This window comes from Puma concolor, chromosome A1 (genome assembly GCF_028749965.1).
Source record: "Puma concolor isolate L17-30 chromosome A1, mPumCon1.1.hap2, whole genome shotgun sequence".
In the NCBI taxonomy this organism is placed as follows: Eukaryota; Metazoa; Chordata; class Mammalia; order Carnivora; family Felidae; genus Puma; species Puma concolor.
The window spans coordinates 101,405,215-101,423,726 of NC_141667.1; the positions used below are offsets into that span (position 1 = coordinate 101,405,215).

Consider the following 18,512-nt stretch of genomic DNA (forward strand, 5'->3'; position numbering starts at 1 on the left):
TCCGAGGATCTGAAGCTGGCTTTGTGCTGACAGCAGAGAGCCGAGTGTTGGGCTCGAATTCATGCACCATGAGACTGTGAAGTCGGTGTACTTAACCAACTGAGCCACCCAGGTGCCTCTTAAAGAAAAAGTTCAAATAGTCTTTCCTCCTTTTGGGCATAATTCTGTTTCGTACAAAAATCAATTCCCAGTTTCTAAGTAAATCACTACTTGTTAGGTGACATACAGTTCTTTTTATAGAAAACAAAGTTAATCATCCTGGACTTGGTAATGTCCTAACTTTCAAAGTGCCGTACCTGACCATTCTGCAGCGGTGAACGGTCAGTCTGTTGTAGGCATTCCCTACACTGGTGATGTCTTCGGGACTCCAGAGTCTTTCACCAACAGCACTTGCCCGAGGCCTGTAAGTTAAATCACATGTCCCCCAAAGCAGTTTAAATGTATGTATTCTGAAATTTCTAGTACTTCCCTACTTGGATGGAGAAGGAAAAATAAGGCACTTTAATTCAAATTTATCACTTAAAATTCCATACCATAATCTTGGAGTAAGGTTAGTTGCATCCACAAATTCTCCCCACAGACAAGCTTCTCCACCAATGACAAGTTTTTTCTGTTCTTGAGAACCTACATTAAAATCATTGAATGGCTGTAAATGAAGTAGTTGCAGCTCCAACCTCTGACAGAGGCAATTACTGGTCCCCTGGTCAGTTCATGGTTTTGGCACAGAAAGAGGTAGCAAACTTAATTCCCACAATGCTTGTTAGCATATTTCTACAAATTGGTATCTTTAATACTAGCACACTGCTTTATTTTGGTTTTGTGCAAGCTGCTTTGGGTTCAGGAACCATTATGCCCTTGGTTGCCTAAGAAGAGTGTGCCAGGAATTCAAGTTGGAATACTAATAACTGCTGCTCACTCCTGCCTTCAATATCTACCTCGTGGTACTAAAAAAAGACTAAGTACCCAATTGATATTACATTATGTCAATTCCTAACAGACTTACATACTGATTCAAAACATTTTTTTTTAACACTACCATTCTTTTCCTTCAAGGAAATTTTAAAAACTGGACAAAGTAGAAGTGTTCTTAAGGAAGGGGGTCTGAGAGCCTAAAGCTCCACCCCTCTCTTCGTCCTACCACCCCCTTCCTAAGTATACCTAAGACTACACAGCCTGAAATACAGGGAACTAGACTACAGCCTTCCTTAAGTGTCTTAACAATTGGGAAGGCCAGTCAGTCAAAAGCAGAGATACAAGGTTAATGCGGACAAGCGTCTTTAAAATGTAAGGTAACAATGCTCGGCAGTGGAAACGAAGATAAAGGAACCTACTTTTGAAGTTATTTGATTCAGGCAAGGATATGGTTTCTTTCACAAATTTTAAGATGTATTGGGGGCCTTTTTTTCAAGTAAACAATATCAGGACCAAACATAAAAGGGAGGATAGTGAGTAGGTAATATCTGGATGAAAATTTCCCGGTGGAAGATTAAGGGAAGAAAACTAACAACCCAGGGTAATGATAAGTGCTTCACTCACCATCAAAATGAAGAGGGTCCACTTTATAGTAATTTCTCCAGTCTTGTCCATAACTAATCCAATCTAAGTACCAAGGAGCAGAAAGGATCACAGGGAAGCCAGCTGCTGTGACTTCACGTAGTTCCTCACTATATACTTGATTTTTCCACACTTGAACAATTGTACCTGGCAGAAGCTATTAAAGTTACAAGCAATATGTATTGATCAGGTCCAACAATTACAGATGAAATTAAAAGTCCCAGCCCATGTTGCTAGGAAAATAACTTTCTAAGCTTCTGGAAAAACATAATACCAAACGTTACTGGCAACAGGGCCTTAAAATTAGAAGTTTCATCAGTCTTGGGGCACCTGGGTGGCTCAGTTGGTTAAGCGTCCAACTCTTGGTTTTGGCTCAGGTCATTATTTCATGGCTTCCTGAGTTCAAGCCCCAAGTCGGGCTCTGTGCTGTGTGTAGCCAGCTTAGGATTCTCTCTCTGCCCTTCCCCTGTTCTTGTTCTTTCTCTCCAAAAAAAAAAAAAAGTATCAACCTTAAGGTTGGATATTTAACTTCTGCCTATATATGACACTGTATAGGTATAATCAACTAAGGCTTCACTCCCATTTGTCCCACACTACCATTGTTCTTACTTTGGAACTGTGAGGATGTCACTAACTCTTCTGGAAAGATCATAGTAGTAGCTGGATTTGAAATTCTCAGTTACCCAAAGGAAAATAAAAAGTGTATACGTTGACAATTATTGCTACCTTCGTAGCAATAAAGATTCATCTGTTCTTGTTTGTTCTACCCTTGTTTTTGTTGTTTTACTTTTACCCCACATGGGATTCAATCCCACAGGATTATGATCTGGGCTGAAATCAACAGTTGGATGATCAACCTCCTGAGCCCCCTAGGTGCACAAAACAAAACAAAACTTCATGTGCTTCAACTTGTGACAAATAATGAGAATAGTGGGGGGAGGGAGATGGGAGACATGAAAGGGAGGCACTAGCCTTGGTCTACAGCTATTGCCTAACAAAAGTTGAAACTAAAAGGTAAGCTACTTTCCCCATAATGTTGGGGACTTCATTAGGGTTCCTTCCTTCCAAGATGTTAAAATAGTCTCTCGTATTATCAGAATCAAATGCAGTCTTCATACTTCTCACCTTCACGTGATCATCAAAAACCTCTTGCCAGACTATGGATCCCTTCTTTACAGTTGAAACAATACCCAAAAGCCTACCATTGGGAAAAAAAAAATTTTTTTTGTCAGATCACAAGCTTAACAGTATATTTAAAGCATGCAGGGTTTCTATGAAGGACTACCATGTTGAGAGGTGCCTTGCACTATAGCACAGCTTTAAAGCAGAACCTGCTCAAGTTGGATCGTGACCCAATGTGGTTCCTGCTTTCCAGCACATGGCTGGGGACATCACACAGCAGAGGGGTTTAAAAGTCATCTGCTGAATGAATGTGCTACATACATCTCCAGGTGGGGAAGACATGGCAATTCAAGGTAATATACAAACCACTGTCTCTGGTTATTTCTTGAGTATCTTAGAATAAACTATAAAATTGCTGGCAGCTAGTCCACAAATATTTCCTAGTCTCTAGACAATTCCAGATATTGTGCAGGATTAGAAAATGAGAATGTACTACACAAAAAGCAAAATAGGAAAAGGCTTGTCTAATCTAAGAGTTGGCAAACTACAGCCTACGGCCTGTTTTTGTATGGCTCATGAGCTAAGGATGGTTTTTACACTTGTAAATATTGTTTTAAAACAAGAATACTATGCAACTGTGGGGCCCATGAAGCCTAAAATATTTACTACCTGCCCCTTTAAATTTTCTCCAGTGTAAGTATAAACAGCCACGTGTGGCTGTGCTATCATACTGGACATAAGAGATCTAAAGTAGAAGAATGCTCCTGGAGTTAACCAAAGGGAATGAATTCCACAGGCTGGATGGTGATGAAGACTTCACAGGCAAAGCAGGACTTTGAACTGAATTCTTTGAACAGAAGACTGCTCAACATTATTTCATCATTTAATGCAAAAGTCTTAGTCATAATGTCAGTGATTTAAAGAAAGCAGTGCATACTGCTTCCTTCTTGATTTTTCACTTTGTCCAACAAGGTATAATATATAGATAGATAGATAGATAGATAGATAGATACCTATATATATAATATCTATATTATATAGATCTTTGACAAGGGGTAATATCTATATATCTCTCTATATAATATCTATACTTTCACAAGGGGTAGAGAGAAAATGAAAAAAGAGTACTAAATAGCTAAAACTTTTACAAAAATCACAGATGAAATAAAAATAGAGGAGGCTTATAAGGAACTTACTTTTGAAGGTAGAAAGATTCTAGTCTTCTAAAATCTTTGCCAAAACCTTTCTGCTTCATGAAACCCTGGATTTCTGGATTAGACTCCCTTTAACAAAAAACAGTGATTAAAACTACATTAAACGTTTGATAAATCTATTTAAAGCAGCATAGATCTCTATTAAAGTTTGTAGACAGAAAATAAGCCTAAAAACTTTATTATGAGTTACCCAGGTTTTTCATTACAAATAATTTTTTCCAGAAGCTGGTTACTTGTGAAAATAGCTTTCCCCACCTCTCTCCTCCAACTAAGGCTATTTGCAGAGGATTTTTGTTTAAATGTTTTATTTAATTTTGAGTGTGTGTGTGAGCAGGGGAGGGGCAGAGAGAGAGAATCCCAAGCAGGCTCCATGCTGTCAGCGCAGAGCTCATGACCTGAGCCAAAACCAAGTCAGATACTCAACTGACTGAGCCACGCAGGCGCCCTGCAGAGGATTTTTATTTGAGAAAAATCTCCCCCACCTAATCACTGCCTTTTCACTAAAGCTGTTCTTGTTCACTGTAGTCTGTTTCCAGTCCCCATGGTCTTTCACGTCTTGATTCTCCTTCCTAAAAGCTTTTATTCTCAAGTTATGTTGCTAACTTAAAACCTAGCAAGCAGAGATCTTTCCCAAATCTTCCTTTTTCACGTGGAAACTTCTAATAACTACTTCGAATGCAACGGTTAAAAAAGTAAGGCTTTTAAAGAATTGTCATACCAACATTTAAATTCCACTTCATCTCCTCCCAAGTGAACGAAGTGATCTGGAAACACCATACTAACTTCCTTGAAAAACTGAGACAGGAAGTTATAAGTTGAATTCAGAATAGGGTTTATAGGTCCAAAGGTCCCAGACTGCTTATGTTCATTGTAACATGGAGTCAGGAGGTCTTTCTGACCTGGAAGAAGAAGTATTTTAATCACAAAGACATCACTTTGCATGTGATTATACTACTCTATTTTGTTGAACCTGTAAGAGAATTTATACAGAAAAAGATAACCTTATGAGCAATTGTTTCTTGAATCCTGTCCTCTGTACCTCTGTTTCCCTTTCCTCACCCTATTTTATCCATTTCAGGTATCTCGTTTATTTGGAACTAACAAATCTTCACCTCACCCAAGCCCTTTTTCCTAAGTTTCAATCCATATTTCAGATTCCCTGCTCCACACAATTAGATATCCCAGCTGCACTTCAAATACCATCTAACAAAAGTGAGATTCTCTGTTCTGTAAGCTCCTTCAGTAGCTGCTCCTGATTACTGTGTCCTGGTAAGCGTTTGCCATCTTCCTCCTCTTTAAGTTCTCCTTCTTCTCTCAGAGTTGATCAGTTGCCAAGTTCTAGGGATGTCTCTCAGTTCTGTACATTATTTTCCATTCCCATTAACACCATTCTGGTCTAGGACTTCCATCTCCTTCCTCTTCCAGTCGACCACTTCCTCACACAGGTTTTCCTGAAGTGTGGTTCCCATGAGTCCTGATGGAGCCCACATTCCTCACCCAAGGCCCTCCACACTGTACTTCACCAGACTGATTTCTCAATATTCTCCATATCTACGCTACTAGTACTGAACAATTATAAATGCCAGGTGCTGTGTTACATGTTATTTAACCCTCAAAAAATTATATGATAGTTACTACATTTTAGAGATGGGGAAACTGAGGATGAGACATTCTACAACTTGATCAAGGTCACTCAGTTTATAAAAGGCAGAAGTAGGATTCAAACCCAGACAGTGTGGCTCAAGACTCCGTTCTTAACCACCCTATAATGCTTCCTACTCTTTGCTGCACTACACTCCAACTAATGCCCTTCCTCATGTTATTCCCTTTACCAGAAACATGAATATATTCTTTGATCTCTCAAAAGCATTTTTAGTGTTATCCAGGAAACTATTTCTTACATTCACTTAGCATGTTCTACTTGTAATTTTTCCTTTAGACTTTTTTCTTTCCATACTTTAGGCAGTGACTTGCTCACAACAGACACATAATAACTGAATTCCATCTGTCAATAGTGCTACCCTTGTGCAAACCACAAGGTATTAAGAACAAAATGAATAGGGATACCTGGGTGGCTCAGTTAAGTGTCCAACTCTTGATTTCAGCTCATGTCATGATCTTATGGTTTGTGAGTTCGAGCCTCAAGTCAGGCTCTGTGCTGATAGCATGGAGCCTGCTTGGGATTTTCTTCCTCTCTCTCTGCCCGTCCCCCACGTGCACTCTCTCAAAAATATCAACATTAAAAAAAAAAAAATGCAGGAAGGACCTCAGGTATTCACTCTTTGCAACTTAAAAATGACACTCCTTACCTTTTCCCCAAGACTGTGTATGTCCAGGGCTATCAAATTCTGGTATGACTCGAATCCCTCGTAATCTGGCATATTCAATCACCGTATGGACATCATTTGGTGTATAAACATGAGACAGAGAATAGCTGCCCTGTAAAGCCGTATTTATTAAAATGTATGAAATGGGTTTGTCCAGGATACTGTTAACAGTTTTGTTTGCGTAGTGATAGGTGATTTTTCTTGTGTAACAATGTATTAAACAGTCCAGTGTGGTGGTGGAGGACTCATTTTTTTTTTCTTTAATCCCCACTTTTATTCATTCATTCATTCATTCACAAGGAAGCTCTACGCCCAGTGTGGGGCTTGAACTCACTACCCCAAGATCAAGAGCTGCATGGTCTACCGACTGAGCCAGCCATTTAAATTATTTACCGTATCTTATCAGCTCTCAGCACACTGTGGGTTAATTCCAGATTTACTAATAGAACTATCTCTTCTAGTTCCTCATGGTTCAGGAACATCTATCCTCATGCTATTTCAACCTCATGTAACCATACAACAAAATACAAATAAAATGTTTGACTCCAAAGTCAAACTTGTGAAAATGGAAAATACACTCCCCTTGTCAGTTTTAGAATAAAAATTCACACACTATTACAAAGTTGAGGTGTTGCCTTTCGAAGTCATTTTAATTACTATCAGCTTTAAAAATTCCCCCAGACATATTCTGATAAGTGACTTGATTTTTTTTTTTTTAAGATTACCCTCAATCCCTTTATAGGTTACACTTAGGTTGTAACTAAAAGTTGATTAAAGGTGTTAGCGTAAAGCACATTTCTCAAGGCATAAATATGTAAATATTACATATAAATTATAAGCTATATCTAAATTTATACATAAATGTAAATGCTCAACTCCTCAAAAGTAATCCTGTCTCACCCCCCCAAATTTGTATCTAATCAAGATCAGATCTAACTACTCATAGTAAATACAGGACAGGAGAATAACTGACAATATGAGAATGCAATCAGCAAAACCCAGACTCTGGGAACTAGACAAATGATTTAGTTTAACAAAAATGGCAAATTACAAAAAAAAATAGATGGGCGGGGTAGATACCTATAACACCAAGACAGTGGACACACTAACTGACCATAATGTATAGAACTCATTTGCATGCCATTACAAGTAAGATTTTGTTCATTAAAACAAGGTAAAACACTTGGGGAAATATAAATAATGACTGATTAGCTGGATTACTGTTAACTTTTCAGCTGCAATAGTATATTATGGGTTTGTTGTTATTGTTTTTAAAGAAAGACCTTTTTACAAATGTGATGTGGTGTCTGGGATTTTCTTTAAAATATGGTAGGAAGGGAGGGTGAGTGTAAGTGATACAAGATTGGCCAAGTTCTGATTATTGAAGTTGGGTGACAAAGACATGGAAATCTCTGTCTTCTATGTTTACTTCTGTGTATGTGTGAAATTTTCTGTAATAAAAAGTAAAACAAAAGCAAACAAAAACGTGAGTGCCAGTAACATTTCAACCTATACTACATCATAACATTGGAGAGAGCTTGGGTACTGTGGATAGAGGACATTTAGAGTCCTGGTTTTGTCCCTTCCTAATTGCGACTACAGATAAGGATGTCAGTCTCTCTGTATTACAGGGAGATTAAACAAGATGACACAGGCTTGCTCCCACCTCCACTGATTTATAATACAATTTGAACACTTCTGAGACAGCGATTATTTGCTAAGAAGCTCTCATCTCTAAAATTCTCGATGTAGTTTTTCAGAAAGAAAAAAATCATTTACAGTATCCGGTAACAACTCCACATTAGGTGATAAAAATACTTAACCTTCTATTAGTTATGAATGCTTCAGGTCTCCTATATTCATTTAAGTTTTTAAAATTTTATTTATATAACTACTAGACATCACTTATTTACAGTAACTTAACCATTATAAAAAGTTTTATGGATCTAAATTGCTAAGCCACGGCCTATTAAAGAAGTTTTTAAACCACAAACATGTAACTTTTATATTTTAATTCCATCCATAAGAAAAAACATTTAACCTCAAAAGTTCTAATGAAATCATACAAACATTTTTGAAGACAGACTACAATAACATGAATTACTCACTTTGTTGCTTAACTCAGGAAAAGTGACACTCTGATAAGGGAAAGACTGGTCATCAACTATGTGCCAGTGGAGAACATTAAATTTATTAAAAGCCATGGCATCCTGCAAGCAAACATGTTAAAAAAATTAACATACCACAGATATAATACACACACAACCCAACTTACTTATCTACATTCATTATTGTCTCCAATGTGTCTACTTTGTTTTAGGGGCGCCTGAGTGGCTCAGTCGGTTAAGTGTCCGACTTCAGCTCAGGTCATGATCTCATGGTTTTTGAGTTTGAGCCCTGCACTGGGGTCTCTGCTGTCGGTGTAGAGCCTGCTTCAGATCCTGTCCCCTTCTCTCTGCCCTCCCCTCACTTGCTCGCTCTCTCTCAAAAATAAATAAGCCATCAAAAAAAATTCTTTTTCAGGAGCGCCTGGGTGGCTCAGTTGGTTAGGCATCCAACTCTTGGTTTCCGCTCAGGTCATGATCTCACAGTTCGTGAGTTCAAGTCTTGTGTGGGGCTCTGCGCTGACAGCACAGAGTCTGCTTGGGATTCTCTCTCCCTACTCTTCCTGCACGCTGTATCTCAAAAATAATAAAAATTTAGAAATAAGTTACTTTTTCAGCAAAGCAAGAATGAGAAAGAAGTATAAATTATATGGTATGTCACTTTTATTTTATTTTTTTTAATGTTTACTTATTTTTGAGACAGGGAGGAACAGAGCATGAACGGGGGAGGGTCAGAGAGAGAGGGAGACACAGAATCCAAAACAGGCTCCAGGCTCTGAGCTGTCAGCACAGAGCCCGACGCAGGGCTCGAACTCACAGACTGTGAGATCATGACCTGAGCCGAAGTCGGACGCTTAACTGACTTGAGCCACCCAGGCGCCCCTGGTGTGTCACTTTTTAAAAAGCCTATTCAGCATCTGTATTTATTCTAAACAGGGAGCTCTAACTTTGTTCTAGGAAAAGGTAGTCATCTTGTGAATTCCAATTCAATTCTTGTGAATTTAGGCATTGGCCTAGAACAGAAAATGTTCATTTTTGGGAACAGAGCAGGGGGAAAAATGGAGTATTTAAGTATCAGGACTTACAATTCCCACAGAAAAAGTCATTTACAGAATTCATCACAATTCTGACATTTGAGTGCTATCCCTTCTTTAGCAATCAAAGACACTTGGTATAAAAATGCAAAATTCTCAGGAATTTTTGGGGAAATTGCTATCAATTTTATTGATGTTCTAGAGGAATAAACAATGTATTATTTATATAAAATATAAACAGACTATTGAAAAAAGATAAAAATAGTAAAAGGGTAGATTTGTTTGCCCTACCAGCTTAATTAAAACTTAAAGCCTCTTTTCTCCATCAAGACTGAAAGGATTTGCTGATGCATATGGGAAATAGCTTACCTACAGGCAATTAGGCAAAAGAGTAAAAGTTTTCTAGTGCATAATGGCAAGATTTTTACCATCAGAGGAAGGAGTGCCTCAGTAAAGACCAGGGGCTTGCAAACTTTTTTCATGAAGGGCCAGACAGTAAGTACCTTGGTTTTATGAGCCACATGTTTCTGTTACAACTGATCCTGCAGCTGTAGAGCAAGATAAAATGTAAACAAATGGATGTGGCTGTGTTCCAGTAAAACTTCATTAGCAGAAACAAATACAAACTGGATTTGGCCCTTGGGCTCTAGTGTGCCAACCCCTGATATAGATAAGAAATAGAATCAGATAAAAATGTAGAGGTCAGGTAGAAGATACAGTAGGAAGATCCCAAGTTTACCTTGTCCCATTGACATAACAAGATATCTTAACAGTTATATCTGGACAACTAATACTAAAGACTGGCAGAACAGACCTTCCACAGTTAATCAAAGGGCGAAGGCCACACTGAAACAGAGGAATGGAGATATGGTTGGGAACCAAAACCCTGGTGAGACTAACCACAAGTAAGAGGGACATCAGATGCACAGAGACACGAGCCCCCACACCAGACACCCAAGATACTGGGGACTTGCACTGAGAAGATGTGTCTCCATGACATCTGGCTTTGAAAACCAGTGGGACTTTTAAAATCAGTGCACTTACCTCCAAGAGCCAGAGGGCAACAGGAAACAAAGTCTCTGCCCTTAAACAGCAAACATAATAAATAACCACCCACACAGCACAGAAGCAGCAGTTCGTAAAATGCCTGGGGTATGGTAAAGGAGATTTATTTACTAATCTCAGAACATGCACCGGAAGAGCAGGGATCTTGAGGAGACCTTCTCTAAGAATCAAAGTGGTGGCAGGCACCAGTCACTTCTCTTCTCCCCACACCTAGATAGCTAACACCAAACACCTCACCTGCTTTGCTAACATCACGGGCCCCACCTCATTCAAAGTGCCTCCTGCCCCGTGGAGAGGAGGAGAATAACCCCATATACCAACATGCCTGCAGTTCCAGCAGCTGAGCCTTTTAGCTGGCTTCTCAAGAACAAGTCCTGCTGGGAGGTGCTCCCACAACTGCAGCAGAGGGGCTAAGTCCAGACTAGTTTGACTGCTGCCTACCCCCCCACCCCCTCTGAGCCCACAGTGGACTCAGGCCCTTCAACAGTGCAGGGACCAAACCCTGCGTGCTGTACTCAAAGCAGGCAACATGGGACATTAGAGTCAAATGGGCTAAAGGCAAACACAGCTCAACCGCAACAAGGCACATGCAACCTACACAGGAGACATCCCTGGAACACCAGATTCTAGTGACCAGGAACACTGATACAGGGCACCAAAACACCTCTTCTACATAAGGTCACTACTTCCAAGACCAGGAGACACAGCAGACCTCCATAATTCATAAAAACAGAGAGACAAGATGAGAAGACAGAACAGGTCCCAAATGAAAAGGACAAAAATCCTAGCAACAGAGTTCAATGAAACAGAAAAGCAATACACCTGATACAGAATTGGAAGTAATGGTCTTACCTGAAACTAATATTCCACTATACATTAACTTCCTGGAATTTAAATAAACAAACAAAACAAAGTAATGGTCATAAAGATACTCAGACTTGAGAAAAGAGTGGATAAACTCAGAATGTCAACAAAGAGATAGAAAATAATGAAAGAACAGATAAAGAATTTAGTAAATGAAATTAAAAAAAAAAACTAGAAGAAACAGGCTAGAGGATGCAAAAGAACACATCAGTAATCTACAAGACACAGTAATGGAAAGCAACCAAGATCATCAGCAAAAAGAAAAAAATTCTAATATAAAATGAGAACAGCTTAAGGGGACCCAGATGACATCACATGTAATAACATTTGAATTAGAGGAATCCCAGGAGAAGAGAGAACGGAGTAAAAACTTATCTGAAGAAATAACAGCTGAAAACTTAATCTGGGGGAGTAAACAGACACCCATATCCAGGAAGCACAGAAAGTTCCTACCAAGATTAACCCAAGTAGGTCCAGATCAAGACATGTAATAATTGAAGCAGCAAACATAATGATAGCGAATTTTAAAGCTACAGAGAAAACAGTAACATACAAGGCAAACCCTATAAGGCTGTTAGCTGATTTTTCAGCAGAAACTTTGCAGGCCAGAAGGGAGTGACCTGATATATTCCAAGTGCTGGGAGGAAAAAACCTGCAAACAAGAACATTCTACCCAGCAAGGTTCTCATTCAGAAAAATAGTTTCTAAGGCGAGCAAAAGTTAAAGGAGCTCACTACCATTAAACTGGCCTTAAAAGAAATGTTAAAGGGACTATTTTAAGTAGAAAGGTAAGGCTGTAAACAGAAGATAATTATGAAAGGAAAAAGTTTCACAGGTAAAAGCAAACATATAATAAAGGTAGATTAGTCATTTATAAAGCCAGTATGGGGGCACCTGGATGGCTCAGTCGGTTGGGCGGCCGACTTCAGCTCAGGTCATGATCTCGCGGTCCGTGAGTTCGAGCCCCGCATCGGGCTCTGTGCAGACCACTCATAGCCTGGAGACTGTTTCGGATTCTGTGTCTCCCTCTCTCTCTGACCCTCCCCCATTCATGCTCTGTCTCTCTCTGTCTCAAAAATAAATAAACGTTTAAAAAAAAAAAATTAAAAAAAAAAATAAACCCAGTATGGATGTTAAAATACAACAGATGTAAAATCCTATCTATAAAAATCAGTGAAAGGATATACACACGCAGAAGATGTAAAATATGACATCATATACATAAAATACAGAGGAGCGGGTTAAACTTTAGTGCTTTTAGAATGTTTGAACTTAAGCAACCATCAACACAGAAAAAAAAAATAAAGAGAAAGGAGTCCAAGCCTGACACTAAAGAAAGGCATCAAACCACAAAGAGTGCAAAAGAAGAAAGGAACAGAGAAAAACAAAAATAACCAGAAAAGAATAAACTGGCAATAAATACATATCTATAATTACTTTAAATGTAAATTGACTAAATGCTCCAGTCAAAAGACAAAGGATGACTAAATGGGAAAAAATACAAAAAAAAACCCCAAAAAACAAACCTAAAACAAGACCCACCTATATCCTGTCTACAAGAGACTCACTTCACACCTAAAAAAACACACAGACTGAAAATGAAGGGCTGGAAAAACATACCATACAACATACCATAAAAATCTAAATGGTAGACCTGAAGCCATACAACTGTTAGAAGAAGGGCACCTGGGTGGCTCAGTTGGTTAAGCATCCGACTTCAGCTCAGGTCATGATCTCACGGCTCCAGAGTTCGAGCCCCACGTAGGGCTCTGTGCTGACAGCTCAGAGCCTGGAGCCTGCTTCAGATTCTGTGCCTCCCTCTCTCTCTCTGCCCCTGTCCCACTCACAGTCTCTCAAAAATAAACATTTAAAAAAATGAAAGAAAATGTTAGAAGAAAACTTAGGCAGTAATCTCTTTGTGACCTGCCTTAGCAACATTTTGATGGATAGTTCTCCTTGGGCAAGGGCAACAAAAACAAAATAAAACTTTTGCACAGTGAAGGAAACTGTCCACAAAACAAAAAGGCAACCTACTGAATGGTAGAAGACATTTGCAAATAATATACCCCAGGAGGGGTTCATATCCAAAATATATAACAACTTATACAAGACCAAAAACCCCACTATAATCCAATTAAAAACAAGCAAAGGCACTGAATATTTTTCCAAAGAAGATATACAGACAGCCAACAGATACATTAAAATGTGCTCAACATCACTCATCATCAGAGAAATGCAAGTCAAAACCACAATGAGTTATCTCTCTACACTTGTCACAATGGCTAAAGTAAAACAAGAAATAGTAAGTGTTGGAAATGGAGAATGTGAAAAAAACCCTTGTGCACTGTCACTGGTAATGTAAACTGGTACAGTCACTGTGGAGTATGGAGGTTCCTTGAAAAAATTAAAAGTAGATTTACTGTATGATCCAGTAATTCCACTAAAGGCTATTTAACCAAAGAAAACAAAAACACTAATTTGAAAATATATATGTGCCCCTATGTTTACTCCAGCATTATTTACAATAGCCAAGCTGTGGAAGCAACCAAGTGTCCACTGATAGATGAGTGGATAAAGAAAAGGTGGTGTGTCTGTGGGTCTGTGTGTATATGCACATACATACATGCAATGGAGTATCAGACACAAAAAAAGAATGACATTTTCAGTTTATTTTTTGTGTATGGTGTAAGACAGTGATCCGATTTCATTTTTTTCATGTAGCTGTCCAGCTGTCCCAGCACCATTTGAAGACTGTCTCTTCCCCATTGTACATTCTTGCCTTCTGCCTTCTTTGTTATAGATTAACTGATCTATTTCTGGGCTCTCTTCTGTTCCTTGGATTTGTGTGTCTGTTTTTGTGCCATTACCATACTGTTGTGATCATGGCAGCTTTATTATATCTTGAAATCTGGGATTTTTATATTCTCAGCTTTGTTCTTTTTAAAGATTGTTTTGGCTTTTCAGGGTCTTTTGTGGTCCCACACAAATTATAGGATTATTCATTATAGTTCTGTGAAAAATGCTTTGGGTAATTTTGATAGGGATTGAAATCAATCTGTCAATTGCTTTGGGTAGTATGGACATTTTAATTATATTAATTCCTACAATCCATGAGAATGAAGTATCTTTCCATTTGTTTGCATTGTCTTCAGTTTCTTTCATCAACATTTTATGGTTTTCAGAATACAGGTCTTTCACCTCCTTGGTTAAGTTTACTTCTAGGTATTTTATTCTTTTTGATGCTACTGTAAGAGGATTGTTGTCTTCCCTTTCTGCTATTTCATTATTAGTGTATAGAAATGCAATGGATTTCTAAATGTTAATTTTCTATACTACAACTTTACTGAATTTATTGCTTTTTGGTGGAGCCTTTAGAGTTTTCTATATATAGTAGAATGTCATCTGCAAATTGTGGCAGTTTTACTTCCTTACTGATTTGGATGCCTTTTATTTCTTCTTGTCCAAGTGCTGCAGCTGGAACTTCCTGTACTATGTTGAATGGAAGTGGTGAGAGTGGACACCCTGTCTTGTTCCTGATCTTAGAGGAAAATCCTGACAAGTGTGCAAATTTAAGAATGCTTATTCTACAGTACTGTTTATGGTAAATTAACCTGGATGTTCGTCAGCATGAGAATGGTTAAACTCACATCATGGTATAAAAAACGGAATATTCAACGGTTTAAAAAGATGGTACAGACCTTATATATTCTTTCATAAAAAGATGTCCATAACATGTTTTTTTTTTTTTTTTTTTTTTTTTAATTTTTTTTTTTTTTCAACGTTTATTTATTTTTGGGACAGAGAGAGACAGAGCATGAACGGGGGAGGGACAGAGAGAGAGGGAGACACAGAATCGGAAACAGGCTCCAGGCTCTGAGCTATCAGCCCAGAGCCCGACGCGGGGCTCGAACTCACGGACCGCGAGATCGTGACCTGGCTGAAGTCGGACGCTTAACCGACTGCGCCACCCAGGCGCCCCCATAACATGTTTTTTAAGGTAGGAGAAGTGCAATTCCAGTTAAGTTTTTTAAAAAGTCATGTCACAGCTCGGAGCCTGGAGCCTGCTTCAAATTCTGTGTCTCCCCCTCTCTCTCTCTGCCCCTCCCCTGCTTACTCTCTTTCTCTCAAAAATAGATAAACATTAAAAAAAAAAAAACTTTAAAAAAGGGGCGCCTGGGTGGCTCAGTCGGTTGAGCGTCCGACTTTGGCTCAGGTCATGATCTCACAGTCTGTGAGTTCGAGCCCCGCATCGGGCTCTGTGCTGACGGCTCAGAGCCTGGAGCCTGCTTCCGATTCTGTGTCTCCCTCTCTCTCTGCCCCTTCCCCGCTCATGCTCTGTCTCTCTCTGTCTCAAAAATAATAAAAAAACATTAAGAAAAAAAAAATTTTTTTTTTAATTAAAAAAAGTCATGTGTATTAATATTCATTTTTAAGGGCAAGATGAGATAAATGGGGCACAGAAATTTATGTCAACCTTTGGTAATGCAATTATGGGGTTACTATCTATTTTATGCATATCTATGTTTGAATTTTTTATACTAAGCATTTATTTCTTTGATAAGAGTGACAATAATGCCTTTTGGAGAATAAAATTCAGGACAGTAGTGTGAATGTAAAAATCCCTTTTTAATAATATGGTGTTTTCAGAAGTGATCAAATAAAGGTATAGAAAAACATGGGAGGAAAACCTTCCTACCCTTACAAATTGATGATCGTGCGGATGAACCGATAAAAAGTAGACAGGAGAAAATAGCTACCGTCAACCTCACCCCCAACTCTCACCATCTGAAGTCCATAATTCTTGGGAACATTTCCCTGGCAGCTTCTAGCCAACTTTCTATGACACTTTAAATAAAGTTCAGTGGAGGACACTGGCTTTCTCAGCTGAGGAAATATACTTTCCAGGGGAGGGAAGGAAGAAAGTTCAGTGCTTCAGTATATGACAAACCATCCCCCTGTTTCAACCTACACAACAGCGTAAATAACCCATATAAAGGAACACCATAAAAGCACACATCTTTGGAATAGAAAATGGATAAAAAAAATAATAATCACCTACCAGAGTTTTGAGAATGCTCTTAACTGGCAGAAAATGTCTGGCTGTATCAATTAAAATTCCTCTATGTGGAAACCTTGGAGAGTCAATAATGTCGGATTCATTGACGGTGAACTATAAAACAAAATAAAATTTTGATTTATTTTTAGAATATTCTCTGGACTTGAGCTCAGCAAAGACCGTATCTATGCAAGCACTGGATGAAAGATTAGAAGAAAGTGTCAAGTTTACATTTACCAAAAAAGATAAACATTTGGAGAGAAAAAAACACTCAAGAAGCAATAAACAGCTAAAAACTTTACATTTTTCTTATAGTAAAAGGGATAGCCAATAATTTTTAGTAACATATAATAATCATACTTACAGTCCCATAAGAATCTTGATAAATTAACTGGCTAAAGGTCTCTAAACCTAGGGAGAGTAAAATTCATAATTTAATACATTACTTTTATAACATATTAAGTCAGTAAAAGTTGTATTATCCAAACGTAGACCCATAACCAGATAAGGCAAATAAAACTAACTATAATGTTACCTCTATACCTCTAACATATTTTCTAAGATCAAAGCTCAGTTTTAAAAAAAATCCCTGTTGCCATCTAATTAAAATGTTTTACTTCATTGTACCCATACCCTGGGTTTTGTTGGAATGATAAACTTAAAAATGAATAGTGACTTAATACAACAAAATACTAGTTACTTAATATAGTATTATAAAAAATAATTTCTATGCTAAAATATAGTCACTTTAAAAGATAATACACTTGGGGTGCCTGGGTGGCTCAGTCAGTTAAACATTCGACTTCCACTCAGGTCATGATCTTGTGGATTTCATGGGTCAAACCCCACATTGTGCTCTCTGCTGTCAGGATAGAGCCCACTTCAGATCCTCTGTCTCCCTCTCTCTGCCCCTCCCCCATGCGTGCGCGCCCTCTCTCTCTCAGAAATAATAAATAAACCTTAAAAAAAAAAGTATTAGAAGGTACATAAACAGAAGGGAAAAAGGATCAAAAGCACCATGAAAATATAAGTGAGAGCCCAACTTAAAACTCAACAATGTTTTACTCACAGCTACAAAGAATATCTCCTGAACATTTTTCACTCAAGTGGATTGTTTCCTTAGTAAACTCTATTACAGGCCATTTCCTCTAACTGCCCTTGACTTTACTATATATATTTTTTCTTTAAATATTTTGAAGCGATCTCTACATCAAACGCGGTGCTTTAACCCACAACCCTGAGATCAAGAGTTGCACACTCCTGGGGTGCCTGGGTGGCTCCATCGGTTAAGTGTCTGACTTCAGCTCAGGTCATGATCTCACAGTTCGTGGGTTTGAGCCCCGTGTCAGGCTCTGTGCTGACAGCTCAGGGCCTGGAGCCTGCTTTGCATTCTGTGTCTCCCTCTCTCTCTGTCCCTCCCCTACTCATGCTCTGTCTCTCTCTCTAAAATAAATATATTTTTAAAATTTTTTAAAAAAAAGTTGCATACTCCATTGACTGAGCCAGCCAGGTACCCCCAACTGTACCATAATTCATCATTCTAGCTGACAAGTATAAAGCCAGGGAAAATTTTAACCTAAGAATAGTTCAAAGTCAGAAACGAATCAGGAGATATAACTGACACTACAGAAATAAAAAGGCTAAGAGACTACTATGAACATTTATAAGCTAACAAATTAGACAACCTAAGTATTTTACTATCCATTTCTTCTAAGAAATGGATACATTCCTGGAAACATACATACTAAAAAAACTGAATCTTGGAATAGAAAAACTGAAAAGACCACTTACTAGTAAGGAGACTGAATCATTAATCCAAAACCTCTTGACAAACCAAAGTTCAGGACCAGGCTTCAGAAGTGAATTCTACCATTTAAAGAAGAATTAACACCAATTCTTCTCAAACTTTTCCAAAAAAAAAAAAACAAAAAAAAAAACAAAAACAAAACAAAACAAAAAAAAACAGAAGAGGAGACAACACTTCAAAACTCATTTTCCAGGGCCAGCATTACCCTGACACCAAAACCAGGTAAGGAAAAAAAATTACTGGCCAATATCCCTGATGAACATTAATACAAAAATCCTCAACAAAACAGTAGCAAACTGAATTCAGTAATACATAAAAAGAGCCATACACCATGATCAAATGGAATTAATTCCACAAGTGCAGG

At 38.3% G+C, this 18,512-nt stretch overlaps 2 protein-coding genes across 7 annotated transcripts in view; one reads left to right on the forward strand and one right to left on the reverse strand.

The window, feature by feature from the left end:
* The window catches only part of GFM2 (GTP dependent ribosome recycling factor mitochondrial 2), a 74,408-nt gene extending 59,382 nt beyond the window's left edge, over positions 1-15,026 (forward strand). For 4 of the 6 annotated variants that reach the window (XM_086698848.1, XM_025924269.2, XM_086698822.1 and 1 more), the window contains one exon: positions 14,752-15,026. In XM_086698848.1, the coding sequence (XP_086554974.1) occupies positions 14,752-14,796 (45 nt within the window). In that variant the 3' untranslated portion in view covers positions 14,797-15,026. Of the gene's footprint in view, positions 1-240; positions 2,035-3,368; positions 7,703-14,751 lie in introns of those variants that run through there. The other 2 variants (XM_086698833.1, XM_025924270.2) reach the window with 2 other exon arrangements.
* Positions 1-18,512, reverse strand: part of HEXB (hexosaminidase subunit beta) — a 31,961-nt gene that overhangs the window by 393 nt on the left and 13,056 nt on the right. The window contains exons 4-13 of the mRNA XM_086698920.1: positions 16,706-16,752; positions 16,345-16,455; positions 8,326-8,427; positions 6,200-6,329; positions 4,609-4,789; positions 3,873-3,959; positions 2,680-2,752; positions 1,537-1,711; positions 534-624; positions 297-401 (exon numbers count right to left, since the gene is read on the reverse strand). Coding sequence (XP_086555046.1) covers positions 297-401; positions 534-624; positions 1,537-1,711; positions 2,680-2,752; positions 3,873-3,959; positions 4,609-4,789; positions 6,200-6,329; positions 8,326-8,427; positions 16,345-16,455; positions 16,706-16,752 — 1,102 coding nt within the window. The remainder of the gene's footprint in view (positions 1-296; positions 402-533; positions 625-1,536; positions 1,712-2,679; positions 2,753-3,872; positions 3,960-4,608; positions 4,790-6,199; positions 6,330-8,325; positions 8,428-16,344; positions 16,456-16,705; positions 16,753-18,512) is intronic.